Genomic DNA, 14,568 nt, shown 5'->3' on the forward strand with positions numbered 1-14,568 from the left:
AACACCATCTATACGCTAAGCATTGTGTACGGATTAGGCTCTGATGAATAGGAGGCGCTCCTAGCCTAGTTAGGGGGAAGACACACAAATAAATAATTTTCAAACACCGGGGGCAAGTGTCGTTGCAAAGCTGTGTCCAAAAGGGTGCTGGTACCACGGCTGGGGAAGGCAGCGGCCCCCTTGCAGAAGTCAAGAAAGGCTTCTTGGAGAAGGTGACTCTGGAGCCGGGCCTTGGTGGGAGATGAGAAACTCAACAGATGGAGGAGGGAAGAGAGGATGTTCCAGGCAAAGGGAAGTGCACGAGAAAAAAAGTACGGGCTAATCTTCGGAATGGCAGGAAATGAGAGTTTCGGGTCAGACGGTGAACGTTTCTCTGCCGCAGAATTAAACCTGATCCTGCGTCATTCCCTTTATAATTATTTTAGTTTGTTCACTTTTCTGGGTTTTCCATTATTTTTTTTTTTAAAAATAATGAGCTCCTATTACTTTATATTAAGAAAGAAAGAACCTGAATGATAAAGGAGAAAAGTTCAGGATCTGCAGTTGGGGATGAAAGGCTGTTTTTACTTGTAGTGCTTTCCAATTAGTACCGCTTTGATGCCTGCCCAAGCAAATCACTGCAAGAAAGCCAAGGGACTCCCCTCCCCCACGACCCGAGAAGGGGACGCCCCTCTTGAGGACGGTGGGAGCCCTCCAGGGGAGATCACGTGCACCCAGCTGCAATATTTCAAAATGGCTCGTGCACGCAAAGGGGCCCTGTCCCTTAGTTCCACGTTTAACACAGTGAATAGAAAGCTCTAGGAAGAGACTTTTTTTTTTCCCCCCCTGAGCACACTGCTGTAAGCAAGTGTTGGGTTTGACCTAAGTGAGAGCCCTAGGCTCTACTATTTATATGTCAAGTGGTATGTTTGGCATGCACGTATTAGAATAAAGTAGAACTGGAATCAAAGAACATTCCCTTCAATCAAATTGTTTTTCCCATCCCGGGCAACTAATTGTCCAAACGGTCTATCTTTTTTTCTTTTCCCTAGAGACAATTCCGTTGAGCAAACTGCCTTAGTTCATGGGTGGAGGTTCTTTTGTTGCCTGTCATGGGCTACTAGCACAAAGAAGAGAAATCTGGACTGAGTCCTACATGGGTAATTAATATGTCACCTAATTCCATTTCAGGTATCTTTCTTTAAAGAGAGAAATGGAAATATTCACCTTGCCTCCTTTTAAGATTATAAGCAGAGGGACAGGGGGCTTTATTCAAGGAAAGATAAAAGCAAAAGACCCTCCATTCCCAGGCCAGAAGGAGTTGAGGAGTGAATGACCAAGAAGAGGGGAAATGAGAGAGGCCCAGTAAACTCGGTAGGAGGTAAACTGCGCCTGTCACACTCGCTGCTGTCAGGGCTGTGATGTCAGAGGACATTAGCACCTGTTGTCTGGCTCTTCTGAAAAGCTCATTAACTCTCCAGCAGTTTTGAAAGGCTTTCTTCTAGCCTGCAAAATAGTGCATCTGGATTTGTTTTCAAAAACCCAACTTTCTCTTGGGAGACCGAGGTCTAGTTTCCCTCCCACAGTCTGTGGAAGGTTTTGTGTGAAGGAATGGCCGACCCTGTAGCACCAGTTTGCCAAGAGCCCGGCTCTCTCTTCTCCTGAACGTGGGGACTGCCTCACCCCCAGGGGCCCCGAGAGTTCTTTGAGAACCTGCATTCGCTTCATTATTCTCGGGTGCTTTTCTCATCAAACGCACCGTGGATTCTAACGCGAATAATGTACTCGGAGAACCAAAAAGAACTCCGTGAACTTGCCTCTCAAGAAGAATAGGTTTTAGAGGACTAAACATAAAAGCCTACTGGAGAGCCAAGTCGAGAAGGAAATATATCCAAATATTCACAGTGATTATCTCTGGTTGGTAGGACTATGAATAGGGTTCTTTTTTTCCCCATCTACCTTTCTGTATTTTCTAAATTCTCCATAGTGAGCATGTATTTCTTTTGCAAGGAGAAAGAAAACCGACAGACCTTATTTTAAAGGATAAAGGAAGAAATAGATTTTAATCATTGTTTGCAGCTCTTGGGCATTTCTTTTCTCACTCCTCGCCCATGGTTTTAGTTCACGTCGAGCCACATCTGGCCCCCTTGACTATCTCCGTCCATTGCTCCAAGGGACAGCCCTCCTCCTACTAGACAAGCCTGTCTTCCTCTGAGACGTATCTCACTCATTCTCTACCCTTTTGGGGGTTATATCTCAATAAGGCTGGTATAACACACCATTCATCCATATAAAGTATATAATTCAGGTGTTTTTGGTATAGTCACAGGGCTGTGCAACCATCACCACCATCAATTTTAGAACGTTTTCATCACCTCAAGAGGAAGTCCTGTGCCCTTTAGCTATCATTCCTCAGGCCTCCTCTCTGCCCCCAAGCCCTAAGCAACCACTAATCTACTTTCTGTCTCTATAGATTTGCCTATTCTGGACATTTCACATAAATGAAATCATATAATATGTGGTCTTCCGTGATTGGCTTCTTTCACTTAGCGTAATGTTTTCAGGGTTCACCCATGTTGCAACGTGTGCGAATATTCTATTCCTATTTAAGGCCAAATAATATTCCGTTGTATGGACTGTGTATTTGTTTATCCCTTCATCAGTTGATGGACATCTGTCTTGTTCCACCTTTTGGCTATTGTTAATAGCACTGCCATGAGCATGCATTTACACGTACCTCTTTGAGTACTCATTTGTGATTCTTTGGGGTATATACCTAGGAGAGGAATTGCTGGGCCATATGGTAACTTCTATACTTGACTTTGTAAGGAGCCACCGAACTGTTTTCCACAGCAGCTGCATCGTTTTGCATTCCCCCCAACAACGTGGAGGTTCCGCTTTCTCCACATCTTTTGCAACACTTTATTGTTGTCTGTCTTTTTTATTTTATTTTATTTCTTGGACTTTTTTATTATAGTCATCCTCGTGGGTATGAAGTGGTATTTCACTCTGGTTTTGATTTGCATTTCCCTGATGACTAATTGACATTTAACTGGACTTCATCTTGGCCCTCCACATCTGATTCTTACACACAAATCCCTTTGAAGGCCACCACCATCTTATCAGGCAAAGACCATTCAAACTGCTCTACCAGATTAGCCCAGGGGGTTACCCAGCCCAGTACCTAGCTAGTCTTTGGAAAAAAAAAAAATACCAGGAAGAATATGTGGGGAGAGAACACGGTTATGCTTATTAATACTCACCTCAAACAATGAAGGATTTATCCATCTTGCACATAGAAAATAGTTACCTGGAACTTGAAAAAAAAAAAAACCCTTAATTATCTTGCATACTATCTGAAACATAATGTATATGTCATTAAATATTCATATTCTACTGGCTTATAATAATGGTAATATTGACCATGACTAATGTTATGGGGGGATTACTTTGTGTCAGAGACTATGCTAAACACTTTACGTGCATTGCGTCAATCATCACAGCGACCTATTATTAGCTTCATTTTACAGTCAGGGAAACTAAGGCCCAGAGGAGTATAGAATTTGCCTAAGGTTATGCCGCCAAGTAAATGAGGGAGTAGCTGGCCCTTGACACTTACGTGGGTCAGACTCCAAAATCAGTGCTCTTACCTACTACTCCTAACAGCTTTTCAGGGGCGGTTCGGAGACTCCAACCATCATTATAGCGTGGTTGCTAAATGAAACTTTTCCAAATTCAAAACAGTTAATCCGGAAGCGAGTTTTTCAAGCACAATCTCTTCCTAGGTCCATCCTGTATGTCCTGTGGTGGTAATGAGTACTCTATGACATGGGATGGCCTTCTGTGTCTCCAAGTTACCTTGCTCAAGTTTCAAAGAGATTCCCCTGAGCCCTAGAATTTGACGACCCAGATTGTGTTCACAGTATTCACATTCTCTGCGGTTTTCTTAGACGTTTATCTTGACCCCACCAAGTAATGTCCTTCCATACTAAAGTGGGAGGTCTCGTGTTTATGGCAGCCCCTCATCCCCTTGATGTTTAGACGGACCCTCTCTGAATCTTCTCCAACTTGCCAGTGATCTTTATGATCAGCCCAGAAGACTGTAATGGTTCAGGGGCTAGGAGAAGTTCAGAGTGTTTTTTTGTTGTTGTTTTTGTTTTTGTTTTTTTGTCTCTTTTAACTTCTAGGCAAGTCAAACTGGAAAACTTTGCCATGAGTTCAGTTTTTCCTGCCATGTGCTATCTTAGAGAGAGTTCAGAGGTGGGAGGAGGCCTAAGGGAAACTCTTTCATTAAAGAGCAGGCCGTCGCCTCCCATAGACTGATGGCCATATTCCATTTCCTCATGGAGGTGGGGGATTACTCAGCCTCAGCCTTTACTCTCTCAGTTTCCACTCTTGGGAACTGTATTATTACCTTGTAAAACAGAGCATCTCTCCTATTAGCGTTAATTGAACCCATCTTTTTCCTGTTAGAAACTATAATGTTGACTTTTATTTTCCGAGCCCTGGATTGAGCCTCTTCACTTTGGAGGTTGACAGAGCTCAGCCCCCAGCAGTAGGCTGCGAGGGGGGTTGAGCATAGCAGGAAGCAACTGTTGGGGTATCGGGAGTTATGTATATCCCAATAACCTTTCTTGAGTTGTTCTGTCCATCACCCTGGCTTTGCTGTGACCCGAGCCTTTGTGAAGATGTGCTGAGTATTGTAAGTGCTCTCCCTCTTCTAAATCATCAGTTGAAATGAATCGTTTTATGGTAATAAAGTGGAAAAATGCAAGAAAATAATTTCTACCAGTCTTCCTCTTTTGGCCAGATCCGAAAACAACCCCCAGAAGGCTTTTCTGGGCTCAGGACTCCCACCAGTGTCCAAATGAGATTCAGGCCTCTGGCTTCTCCAGAGGCCTATATATCAGGCCAGTCCATTCTTAGCCTGGAAACAGTATTGAATAATTACTCCACTGCCGGAAAATTCCCTGGCCGGAGTCTCTAAAAACTTAGTAGAGACTTAAGATAGACTTGGTTATGAAGAACGCTTTAACTTCCTTTCTGCCAGGAACATTGCTTTAGAAGAATAAAGAGTATTTTATTTGTGTTTACCATCAGACATCTATTGTGTAGATATTTTAATATTTCTTTATAAGCATAGCCACTTCTCTCCAGTCTGTAGTGTCTTATTTTGTGTGTCCATGTACAGCTGAAACAAGATAATAGGCCAGAAAATTTGCTGGGTATTTATGTGTGTGTGTTTATACCTATTTGCATATATAATGTGCTTGCTCTCTTCTCTCTGTCTCGCTCTCGCTCTCTCTCTCTCTCTCTCTCTCTCCCCCTCTCCCTCTCCCCCCCCACACATTTGTCTTATATGTAGCATAAAAGCCAAAGCAAATAAATAATAAAATATACTAGGATCCACTCTCTCCTGCCTCCCACCACCACCACCACCCCCTCCCATAGTTACCACAATATACAGACAAAGAACAAAGAAACCTTCCTCCTCTAGCAGATGTGAGTTTCTCTGGCTATATTGTCAGGAGAATTTCGTAGAGCGTACACTGCTCTGAGCACCCTGTAATTCTGATCTGCAACTATTAGCCCGAGCCTATATGGAAAGGGGCCATCTCTAGGGTAATAGCATTGTAAATTACAATCAATGCACTCAATTACACCCAGAAACCAAAAGATACGTAGTGCTCCCGCGTGCCTTGTAATCAGCACCTTTGAGAACATAGGTAACAGCGTTCTGAACAAAAAATGGAAGCCGAATGTGTAAGAAAATGAATGTTGGAATTAAATCATCCTTCTGCTAGGAGCAGCACCTTATATGGCAAGCAACTTTTCTTCCCCCCAATATCATTTTATTGATTTTTTTAAAAAAAACTAAATTGTGGCCTTGTAACCAAGAATGTCTTTTTTAAAATCATTTATGGCTCTAATCAGCCTGGCAGAGACTTTCTGTCATGCTGATAAGGAAATTAAACTTTTCTCATACTGGGTTTACCTGCCTCTTATGCACAGATGCTTTCTTTTTCTTTCAGGGAACTAATTCAGAAGTTGAAATCTTTCATCAGCTTCTATAGCGCTTTGCCTGGCTACGTCTGCAGCCATAGCCCCGTGGCTGAAAATGACACTCTTTGCTGGAACGGACAGGAACTCGTGGAGAGGTAATCTTTTTTTTTGAATGTTAAATATAGCAGTGTTTGAGAAAGACTCATCATAGGTCTATCTCAAGGTTGTTTATGTCTTTTCTCTGCCTTCACTAACTTCACAAGAAGTGTTCTTGAAAAAAACATACATGTGAGCATCTGTGACAAGCCCTTAGAGAATTTACAAACTTTAAAGCATGTAGAGAACTGTGTATTCAGGGACATTTTACCAGGTGTAGAGCATCAAACAGCACCCCCCTTTTTTGTCTTTGGCTTCTCCATTTCCCTGTTATGTGGACCCTTATTTATTTATTGGTTTGAAGAAATCATATACACACTAATAGCTACCGTTTAGTGAGAGTTAACTGTGTATGAAGCACTGTGCTAAGTGCTTGTCTGTATTAACTCTTTTTATCCTTACGCCAACCTTCAGAAGTAAATTATTTCCCCCCATTTTATAGATGAAGATGGAGGAGAGAATGGGGAGGGGAAAAGGGGTACCATTTCACTGAGCAATATTGCTGAAATGGTTCATCACTGAGTATAATCTGTGCTAACATTTGTCATCTGTGAAGAATTTGCTCATTGCTGGAAAGGAAATAATATATGTTCCTTTATTCAGTAAATATTTACTGAGCACGTTCTAAGCGCCAGTCACGTTGAAGTGAACAAAACAGGCAAAATTTCCTGTCCTCCCGGAGCTCTCAATCTAGTGAGCTAATGGCACTCCTAACCTCCATGGCTTCCCATGTGTAAGGAAGAGTTTGGGATTAAGGAACGAAATCAGGGGGGTAAAATGCTTAGGAAACCATGGGGAGTTGATGAGCAGGCTTCCAAAGCTATTTGTCCAAGTGGCAGCGTCTTGTCGAGGAGAATATAGGAGCTACTTGAACTCGAGTTCTGAATCTTTTACTAATGAGTCACTTAACCTGGGGCAAGTGACTTAATCTCTCTGGGCCATGGTTTCCCCATCTAAAAAGTGAGATGGTTGGATTAGAACCTTCTAGCTCTGGCAGGCTGTGGGATTTTTTTCTCTTACCGGTTCATTTGTTCATTCATTCATATACCTTTATAGTTTGAGATACTGTGGGTTAGGCACCAAGGATATGAGGCTGAAGACAGGAAGTTACCGGCTTTGAGGAGCTTAAGGTCTAGTGGGAACCAACATCAGGGCATGGGATAATTAGTCATGATGCTAAATGGAATGAATTAGCAATGTAATGTAATGGACTAGAGGAAGGCTTTGGAGCCACATGAACTTGGGTTTGCATCTCAGTCCTGCTACTTACCATGTGGGGCCTTGCTGGGTGGGTCACTCAACCTAGAAAGTCCCAAGGCCCTCTTCTGTAAGGAAGGGCTTCTCACAGGGTTGTTGTCACGATTAGGTGAGGTCATAAAAGTAGAGTCCGTAGCAGACTGGCATATACCAGAAGCTCAGTTCATGTTTCTTCTCTTCCTTCTCCCTTTCTCCCTTCCCCCGCCCCCTTCCCCACGCAAGGCAAAACACATGCCTGAAAACAGCTTGTTTCCCAACTAAGCTGTTTTACTGACCTGGGACAGTGAGAATGAGGTGCTAATGGGATGAGGCATTGAATTTGCATGGAGATAGACTTCCCTCCAGCAAATGTGAATCAGGCTACGGGGATCAATGGCCCCGTGCATCCACTCCACTCTGGAGAAATAGCATATATTTATTATTCTAAAAGCTCATCAGGTTCTAAGTAGAATCATGGAAATGTACTTAACTGTTATGACATATTTTTTTTAAATTGTCAGAGAAAAGCAGTTGGTGTTTGGCTTTGTTAAAAGCAGATGCTGTAAAACAGGTATAAACAATATAATCCTTAAAAAAGAAAATGCCCACAGGTCAAATATGTGGTTCTTGCATAAGCTTCAAGAGAAACCATCACAGTGACTTACCCACTGGGATGCTAATATGGTAAAAAATGAACAATTCCCGAATACTAATTTGTTTTAAGCAGCATATCTCCTAACCATGGTCTGCTCCTAAAGAGGAAATGTTAGTTAGCGATATATTTATTTGCTAATGTTCATTTAACAAGTATTTGAGCACCTACTATATATCAAGTGTTAATATGGGTTTCTTTATTGTTGTGACCGTTTAAGGCAAATGCTGGAACCCTGCTGGATATACCTTCTATTGTTCCTCAAGAAAAACAAAATTAGATGATCCAGTTTTAGTTTATTCAAAAGAATTTCTTCCCAGGCCTATGTTTTGTGAATTAGTGGGATTTTTTTAAATTGAATTTGGTGCATATAAGCTACTTCATGCCCAGTGTGCTTTCATGAAGGATGTTGCTCGAGAACCAAGAAAGTCCTCCCCTATCAAATGGTGGAATCCAAAGCCTGCTGAATTTGAATGAGTCTAAAAATTAGCCAAATGCGCTTTTGCACCATTACAATAATTCTGTTAAATGAAGTTTTTTTTTGTTTAATTTGCTGGCTTTAAATATCTCAGGGTATCAAACAAAATAATAAAATAACACAAATGGTATAGTATGGAGAAAAGGTATTAATTCAAACCCATATTTATATTTCTGAACAATCTATTGTTTTAACGCAACTTTTATTGTTGATATGTGCTATCCAGGGAGGGAGGGAGGGAAGGAAGGAAGAAAAGAAGGGAGGGACGGAGGGAGGAAGGAAAGAAAGAAGGGAGCAAGGGAGGAAGGAAAGGAGGGAGGGAGGAAGGAAGGAAATCAAACCTATTTGTAGACAGTGTAAGGGTGCTATAATCCAGGAAGTGACTCTTCCTTGGGTAGTAACCTCAGGTTATAATTAACCTACACTTAAATTACTGACCTAATGTGATGATGGGTCTAGGGAATAGTGTCAAACCAGATTTTTAAAAAAAAAGTACTCGGGAATATACATTTAATCATAGGAAGTTCTGTAGCCTGAGGACATGTGTGCACTCTATTTGTGCCATTTATAAAGATTAGCTTCACACTGCCTGTCTCATCTATAGTAAAACCTCTTTCCAGAGCTTTTCATTGAATTTCTCATTTTGTTCGGTCTTAAGTAATAGTTGCCACTTCACATTGTCAAATCGGTTGTAACCTTGTTATCTTTATAGGTTGGGTTTGTATTCTTTTCAAAGTATTTTACTTTTAGTCAAGAAAACTTATGAAAATCAAGGATCCTGAAAGGAAACTAAACTTGTCAGTGGAGACACCCGATTAAAAGGAAAATATCAATGCTAGGGAAAATATGGATCAATATCCATGACAGCTGGGTCGTCAGACCACTCAACTTTTCAAGAGTTCGACAAGTCGCTAAATATGGTCTCTAAATATGGTTGTATTTCACATCCATTCAATTGTTTGCTCTTATGAAACCAATCAGTTGAAATATGAATGAAGAGAATATTTTCACAGACCTAGTCTGAGGGAGTACCACATAAGCCTGTCATTTGTCCTTCTAACCTCTCCCCACCACAACCCTTCCCGCCCCCCCCCCCCAATCTTGGCTTGAGATAAATAAACATTGGCTCTGGGATTTAGCTGAGAAATCCTGGAATTAGCAAACTCAGGCTCGTGTGAGGTACACTCTTTCATCTGAGATACCATGGATCCTACGGGCAAAGATTTCCTACAGTTGCCAAAAGTGGAAGATCCTCCGTCTTTTGCCTTTGTGGTACTACAGAGAATTTCAGTTAGAGCATTTCTGAGAGCAAGAAAAACAGAAAGGATCCCATGGGAGTAAGTTAACACTGGGCTTAACAACAGGTAACCATGGGCTTTGCCTGCATTGGCACTGAAAATTCCTGTATGAAGAGTGAGCCATTTAGTAAATACATCCCCATACGCCCTCCTCATACCCCTTTTCAGGACTGTTAGGCCAAACATCTAGATCACGGGCTAAAATTTTCATTCTTCTTCTGGATGGTTTGATACCATCTGGAAGGTAAGCCCCATTTTACTGCTGAATCAAGTTGATCTTTAAGTTAGTGTAACAGAAACTACTTAAATTTATACATGTGCAAAAACTGCTAGTCAGAGAGAAAAAAAAGTGCCATCTTGTCTTGACATGTAGCATCTGATAATTCAAGTTCATTCAACAGAGATGGAGCACATCTTATACACTGGGCCCTGTGGGGGCATAGTGATAAGTAGAATCCAGTGCCTGCCCCTGCTGAGGACTTTACAACTTAATGAGAAGAAAGGAAAAATAATCAGCCAGTCTCCTTCCCCAGTAGGCTCTACCCATCTGTGTGCGTGTGTGTGTGTGTGTGTGTGTGTGTGTGCGCGCGCGTGTGTTATTGAAGTGAAATTCACATAACATAAGATGAACCCTTCTAAGGTATACAGTTTGGTGGCGTTTCGTACATTTGTGATGTTGTATAATCACCACCGCTATCTAGTTTTAAGACATTTGCATCGCTCCAGAAAGAGAGCTTGTACTCATTAGCACTCACTCCCCACTCCCCGCCTCCCTCAGCGCCCGACAACCGGGAGTCGGCTTTCTGTCTTCGTGGATTTACCTATGCTCAATGTTCCATACAAATGGAATCATTGACTTAGCATAATGTTTTTAAGGTTCATCCGAGTTGTAGCATGGATCAGTACTCGGTTCCTTTTTATGGCCAAATAATATTTCAGTGTCTGGATGTAGCACATTTTGCGTATTCACTCGTCAGTTTCCTACCCAAGTTTAGTGACCCCTGAGCAACTACTGCTCTATCGGGCTCCACCCACCACGTCTGGAGTCAGTGTGGCTCATCCTTAACCTGGACAACAGGGCAGCCAAACCTTCAGGCCGCCCAGCCCCAACATCTTTGACCACCACCTAAAAGGCTAGCCTCTCCCTCACCTCTCCTGCTCTTTGTATCCCTTTGCAATTCATCTCCTGAGTCTTTTTTCTCAGCCCAGTGTGTGTGGTCAACTGGCCTCTCCTCCAATCAGCACGCCTCCCATCGGGTTTGATGCTTCCCTAGTGACTTTGCAGCTTCCTGGTTCTGTATATACAAGCGCTTGGACTTCGTGGCATGGTGCCTCAGTCCCCTCTGTGATTCAGTCCCAGCTGCTCTTGCTCCTTGTCATGTGACTGAGCCTGCATCCCGATGCCAGCTCCAGAATGTTGCTGGTATCTCCTTGACAGTCCTACAAAGCCACTTCTGCCCATTATGACTCAGTAGATCCATCTCGAATTTTCTCAGGATGACTCTGGAACACTCAGGGGCATACATGAGGCACCTGGCATTAGAGAATAAACTCCCTGAGATCTGCAGGGGCAAATTTCACTGCAGGTAACTCCTCTCCCTCCTCTGTGATCTTACCTCCCATTTCACCTGAGGGATTGTATACATACACACACCCACCATGAATTCTCCTTTATGTCCTCTGATCACACAAGTCTTCCAGTGTTCATGATGCCTTTTCAGAATTTCTCTGCTTACTGGGGAAAGGCAGAAAGCAGGATACACAAAACAATTATCTTAGTTCTCAAGGACTTTTGTTCTTGTTTCAAGACCTATTGGATGTTGCAGCAAAGGAGGGTAAGGAGACTTTTTCTCTCTCTTCTGCTGGGTTGGGGGCATAGACTGTGGCATATCAACCAGTGGGAGCAAACACCTGAACACCCAATTCCTGCCGTATGCAATATAATTCTAAAAATGAGAGCAACAAAGGGTGCCCGGCTGGAGCATGTGACTCCTGATCTCAGGGTTGTGGGTTCGAGCCCCACAGTGGGTGTAGAGATGACTTTACAAAATAAATACCTAAGTTATCTTAAAAATGAGAGCAACAAAATGGCTTGTTTTGCGCTTATAATCTAGGAAAGGTGCGAGGGAACAGGTGATTGTTTTCATGATGCACTTATTTTGAGAACACTGCATTTTGAGGAATTTGGTGGAGAGGGACCAATTCCTAGCACCAACAGGTCTTTCACTGGTGTACAGAAAAAAATGGGAAGAACTTCAGAGCCTTCACTTTGATGGTGAAGGAATTAAGTGAAGATAAGACCTATATGCACAGACAGACACACAGATACAGACCCACAGCTCAATGCAATCACATCTGAATAGGTTAGCAATACGGAGCAAGGGCTAGCTATAGCTCCCAGGCTCTCGTGCTAAAATAGGTTATTTGTTATTTGGGTTTTGCTTGTTTGTTGTTTAGATTTATGTGATGGCTTTTCTCCAAATGGCTCAAGGCCATGTACATAGAACTTTATTTTTTGAACAAGATATTATATTTAGGTCCTCTCTACACCCCACATGGGGCTTGAACTCACAACCCGGAGATCAAGAGTCACACGCTCCACTGACTGAGCCAGCCGGGCTCCCCCATACAACCTTAAATATGGGATAGCCAATGGAAGCACCAATGAGGAAGTAAATATATACGACAGAATACAGAGCCAAGAGGAAGGGGGCACAGGAAAGAAAATAAACAATGGATAATGGACACAATATTCAAGGGTATTGAGTAGGTCCTAAGGTCATTCGATTCCCAGCTTGTGTAGGCACAAGCCAGACTGAAATCATGCTGAAGCCAAGGCTCCGTGGCTCTTCTTAGCAGCCCCTGTCGTGACAGTTTGAGAGTTAGAGACTGAAGTGTGGTCTTCAGCATCCCAGCCTTTTCTTTCCATGGCTACTTCTCCCCTTGGCCCCGATAACCCACAGGAAGCTCTGCTTACAAAAGGCTGGCAAGAGGGGAGAAGGTTGGTCTTATCAATGCCGAGCTCTACAGTTCTTGGTCGCCCTCAGACATTTTGGGATTTCATTTCTGCTTCCGTTTTCCTAGAAGCAGGAACATGACACTTTATTCTTTCTGATGTGGGGAACTGCTGTGTTCACCCGAGTGCGTGCCCTAGAATGAAGGTACTGAAGCATCATACTGCTTTGCTCGGATGGCAGCTTACATCCTCTACCTGGCTTCATGTAAGTCACGATTGTTCATGGAGAGGCTTGGAAGGAGAAGTGGATCCTGTAGAAAATGACTTAATTTGGTATAGCATGAAATGTTTATGGCAGCTCAAGATTTTTTAAAATCCTGGTAAGGTGAGGGGCACCCGGGTGGCTCAATTGGTTAAGCGTCTGCCTTCGGCTCAGGTCATGATCCCAGGGTCCTGGGATCGAGCCCTGCATCGGGCTCCCTGCTCAGTGGGGACCCTGCTTCTCCCTCTCCCTTTGCCCCTCCCCCCTGCTCTTGCTCTGTCTCTCTCTCTCTCTTGCTCTCGCTCTCTTTCTCTCTCCCAAATAAATTTTTTTTTTTTTAAAATCCTGGTAAGATGAGACAGATAATTTTGGAGTGTACCCGCATGTAATAATCCCCCTAAGACCTTAGATTGGCATATTTTTCATCAGAGCTTTATCTCAAAAGTAGTGTTCAGTGACAGGTATTTTTCAGGATCTCCTCTATGGTAATATGTGACATTTATCCCTTAAGATTATGGTGTCGCCTACAGTAGCTCTACCTTCAAAACCGAGAGAGGAAAAACCTGGCTCATCCCACTGACTGACAGCTTCATGTGGTGTGCCATGTTTGGGATGGGCTGTCCTTTACTACAGTCACGTCTGAAGTAGCAGGAGATGTTTTCGCAGCTCAGTATTGATGTTTGTCACCACCTGGTGAAGGTTCGTGGCTTATTACTATAAACAGATTGTGTCCTATTAGTACTTATGCCAGCCCCTCCCGTGTTCAGCTGGATCATTTCATTGTATGGAGAACATTTGGGGGTCTTCAAGGCCGGGTCTCGGGATATCCGTATCCTCAACAATTAAGCACCCCTCACAATCTGCCTTTGAAATGTGATTCTGATGGTGGGTAAGGCTTGTCTCCTCTCACGATCGTGACTCAATGCACCAGAGCTCTTTGAGCCCAGAAGGCTTAGGAGAGGTGTCCCTGAAGGACTTATCACTGCTTTTAAGAAATTATTAACATACTAGAGTTTCTTTGCTCTGTTAGTCTTACTTGCCTCCTTCAAAGCAAGTGCACTGGGAGGTCAGAGACTGATGATATGGATGCCCCCCGTCCTCAGAACATTTTTCTACATCTTCTTTGGGAAAAGCCTTGAGGGCATATGGCCAGTCTTTGTGGTCTACAGGTTGTTGGTTCTCAGCCAGTTGGTCTTTAGTGGTGAGGGTTATAGTAAGAAGACCCTGAGAGGTTAGCAAACATGAGCCAGGTGACTGGTGCATCTTGGGAAGAGTACAGTCTTTAGAATGATACAGATGGAGATGTCATTTTTTTATTTCAATTCAATTAATTAACATATAGTGCATTATTAGTTTCAGAGGTAGAGTTTAGTGATTCATCAGTTGCATATAACACCCAGTGCTCATTCTATCACATGCCCTCCTTAATGCCCGTCACCCAGTCACCCCATCCCCCCACCCCCTCCCCTCCAGCAACCCTCAGCTTGTTTCCTAGAGTTAAGAGTCTCTTAGGCTTTGTCTCCCTCTCTGATTTCATCTTATTTTATT

General features: G+C 43.0%; 1 protein-coding gene across 1 annotated transcript in view; it reads left to right on the plus strand.

Moving 5' to 3' along the window:
• The window catches only part of GPC3 (glypican 3), a 403,498-nt gene that overhangs the window by 270,881 nt on the left and 118,049 nt on the right, over nt 1-14,568 (plus strand). The window contains exon 5 of the mRNA XM_027608126.2: nt 6,012-6,137. Coding sequence (XP_027463927.1) covers nt 6,012-6,137 — 126 coding nt within the window. The remainder of the gene's footprint in view (nt 1-6,011; nt 6,138-14,568) is intronic.

Source organism: Zalophus californianus, chromosome X, assembly GCF_009762305.2.
Source record: "Zalophus californianus isolate mZalCal1 chromosome X, mZalCal1.pri.v2, whole genome shotgun sequence".
Classification (NCBI taxonomy): domain Eukaryota; kingdom Metazoa; phylum Chordata; class Mammalia; order Carnivora; family Otariidae; genus Zalophus; species Zalophus californianus.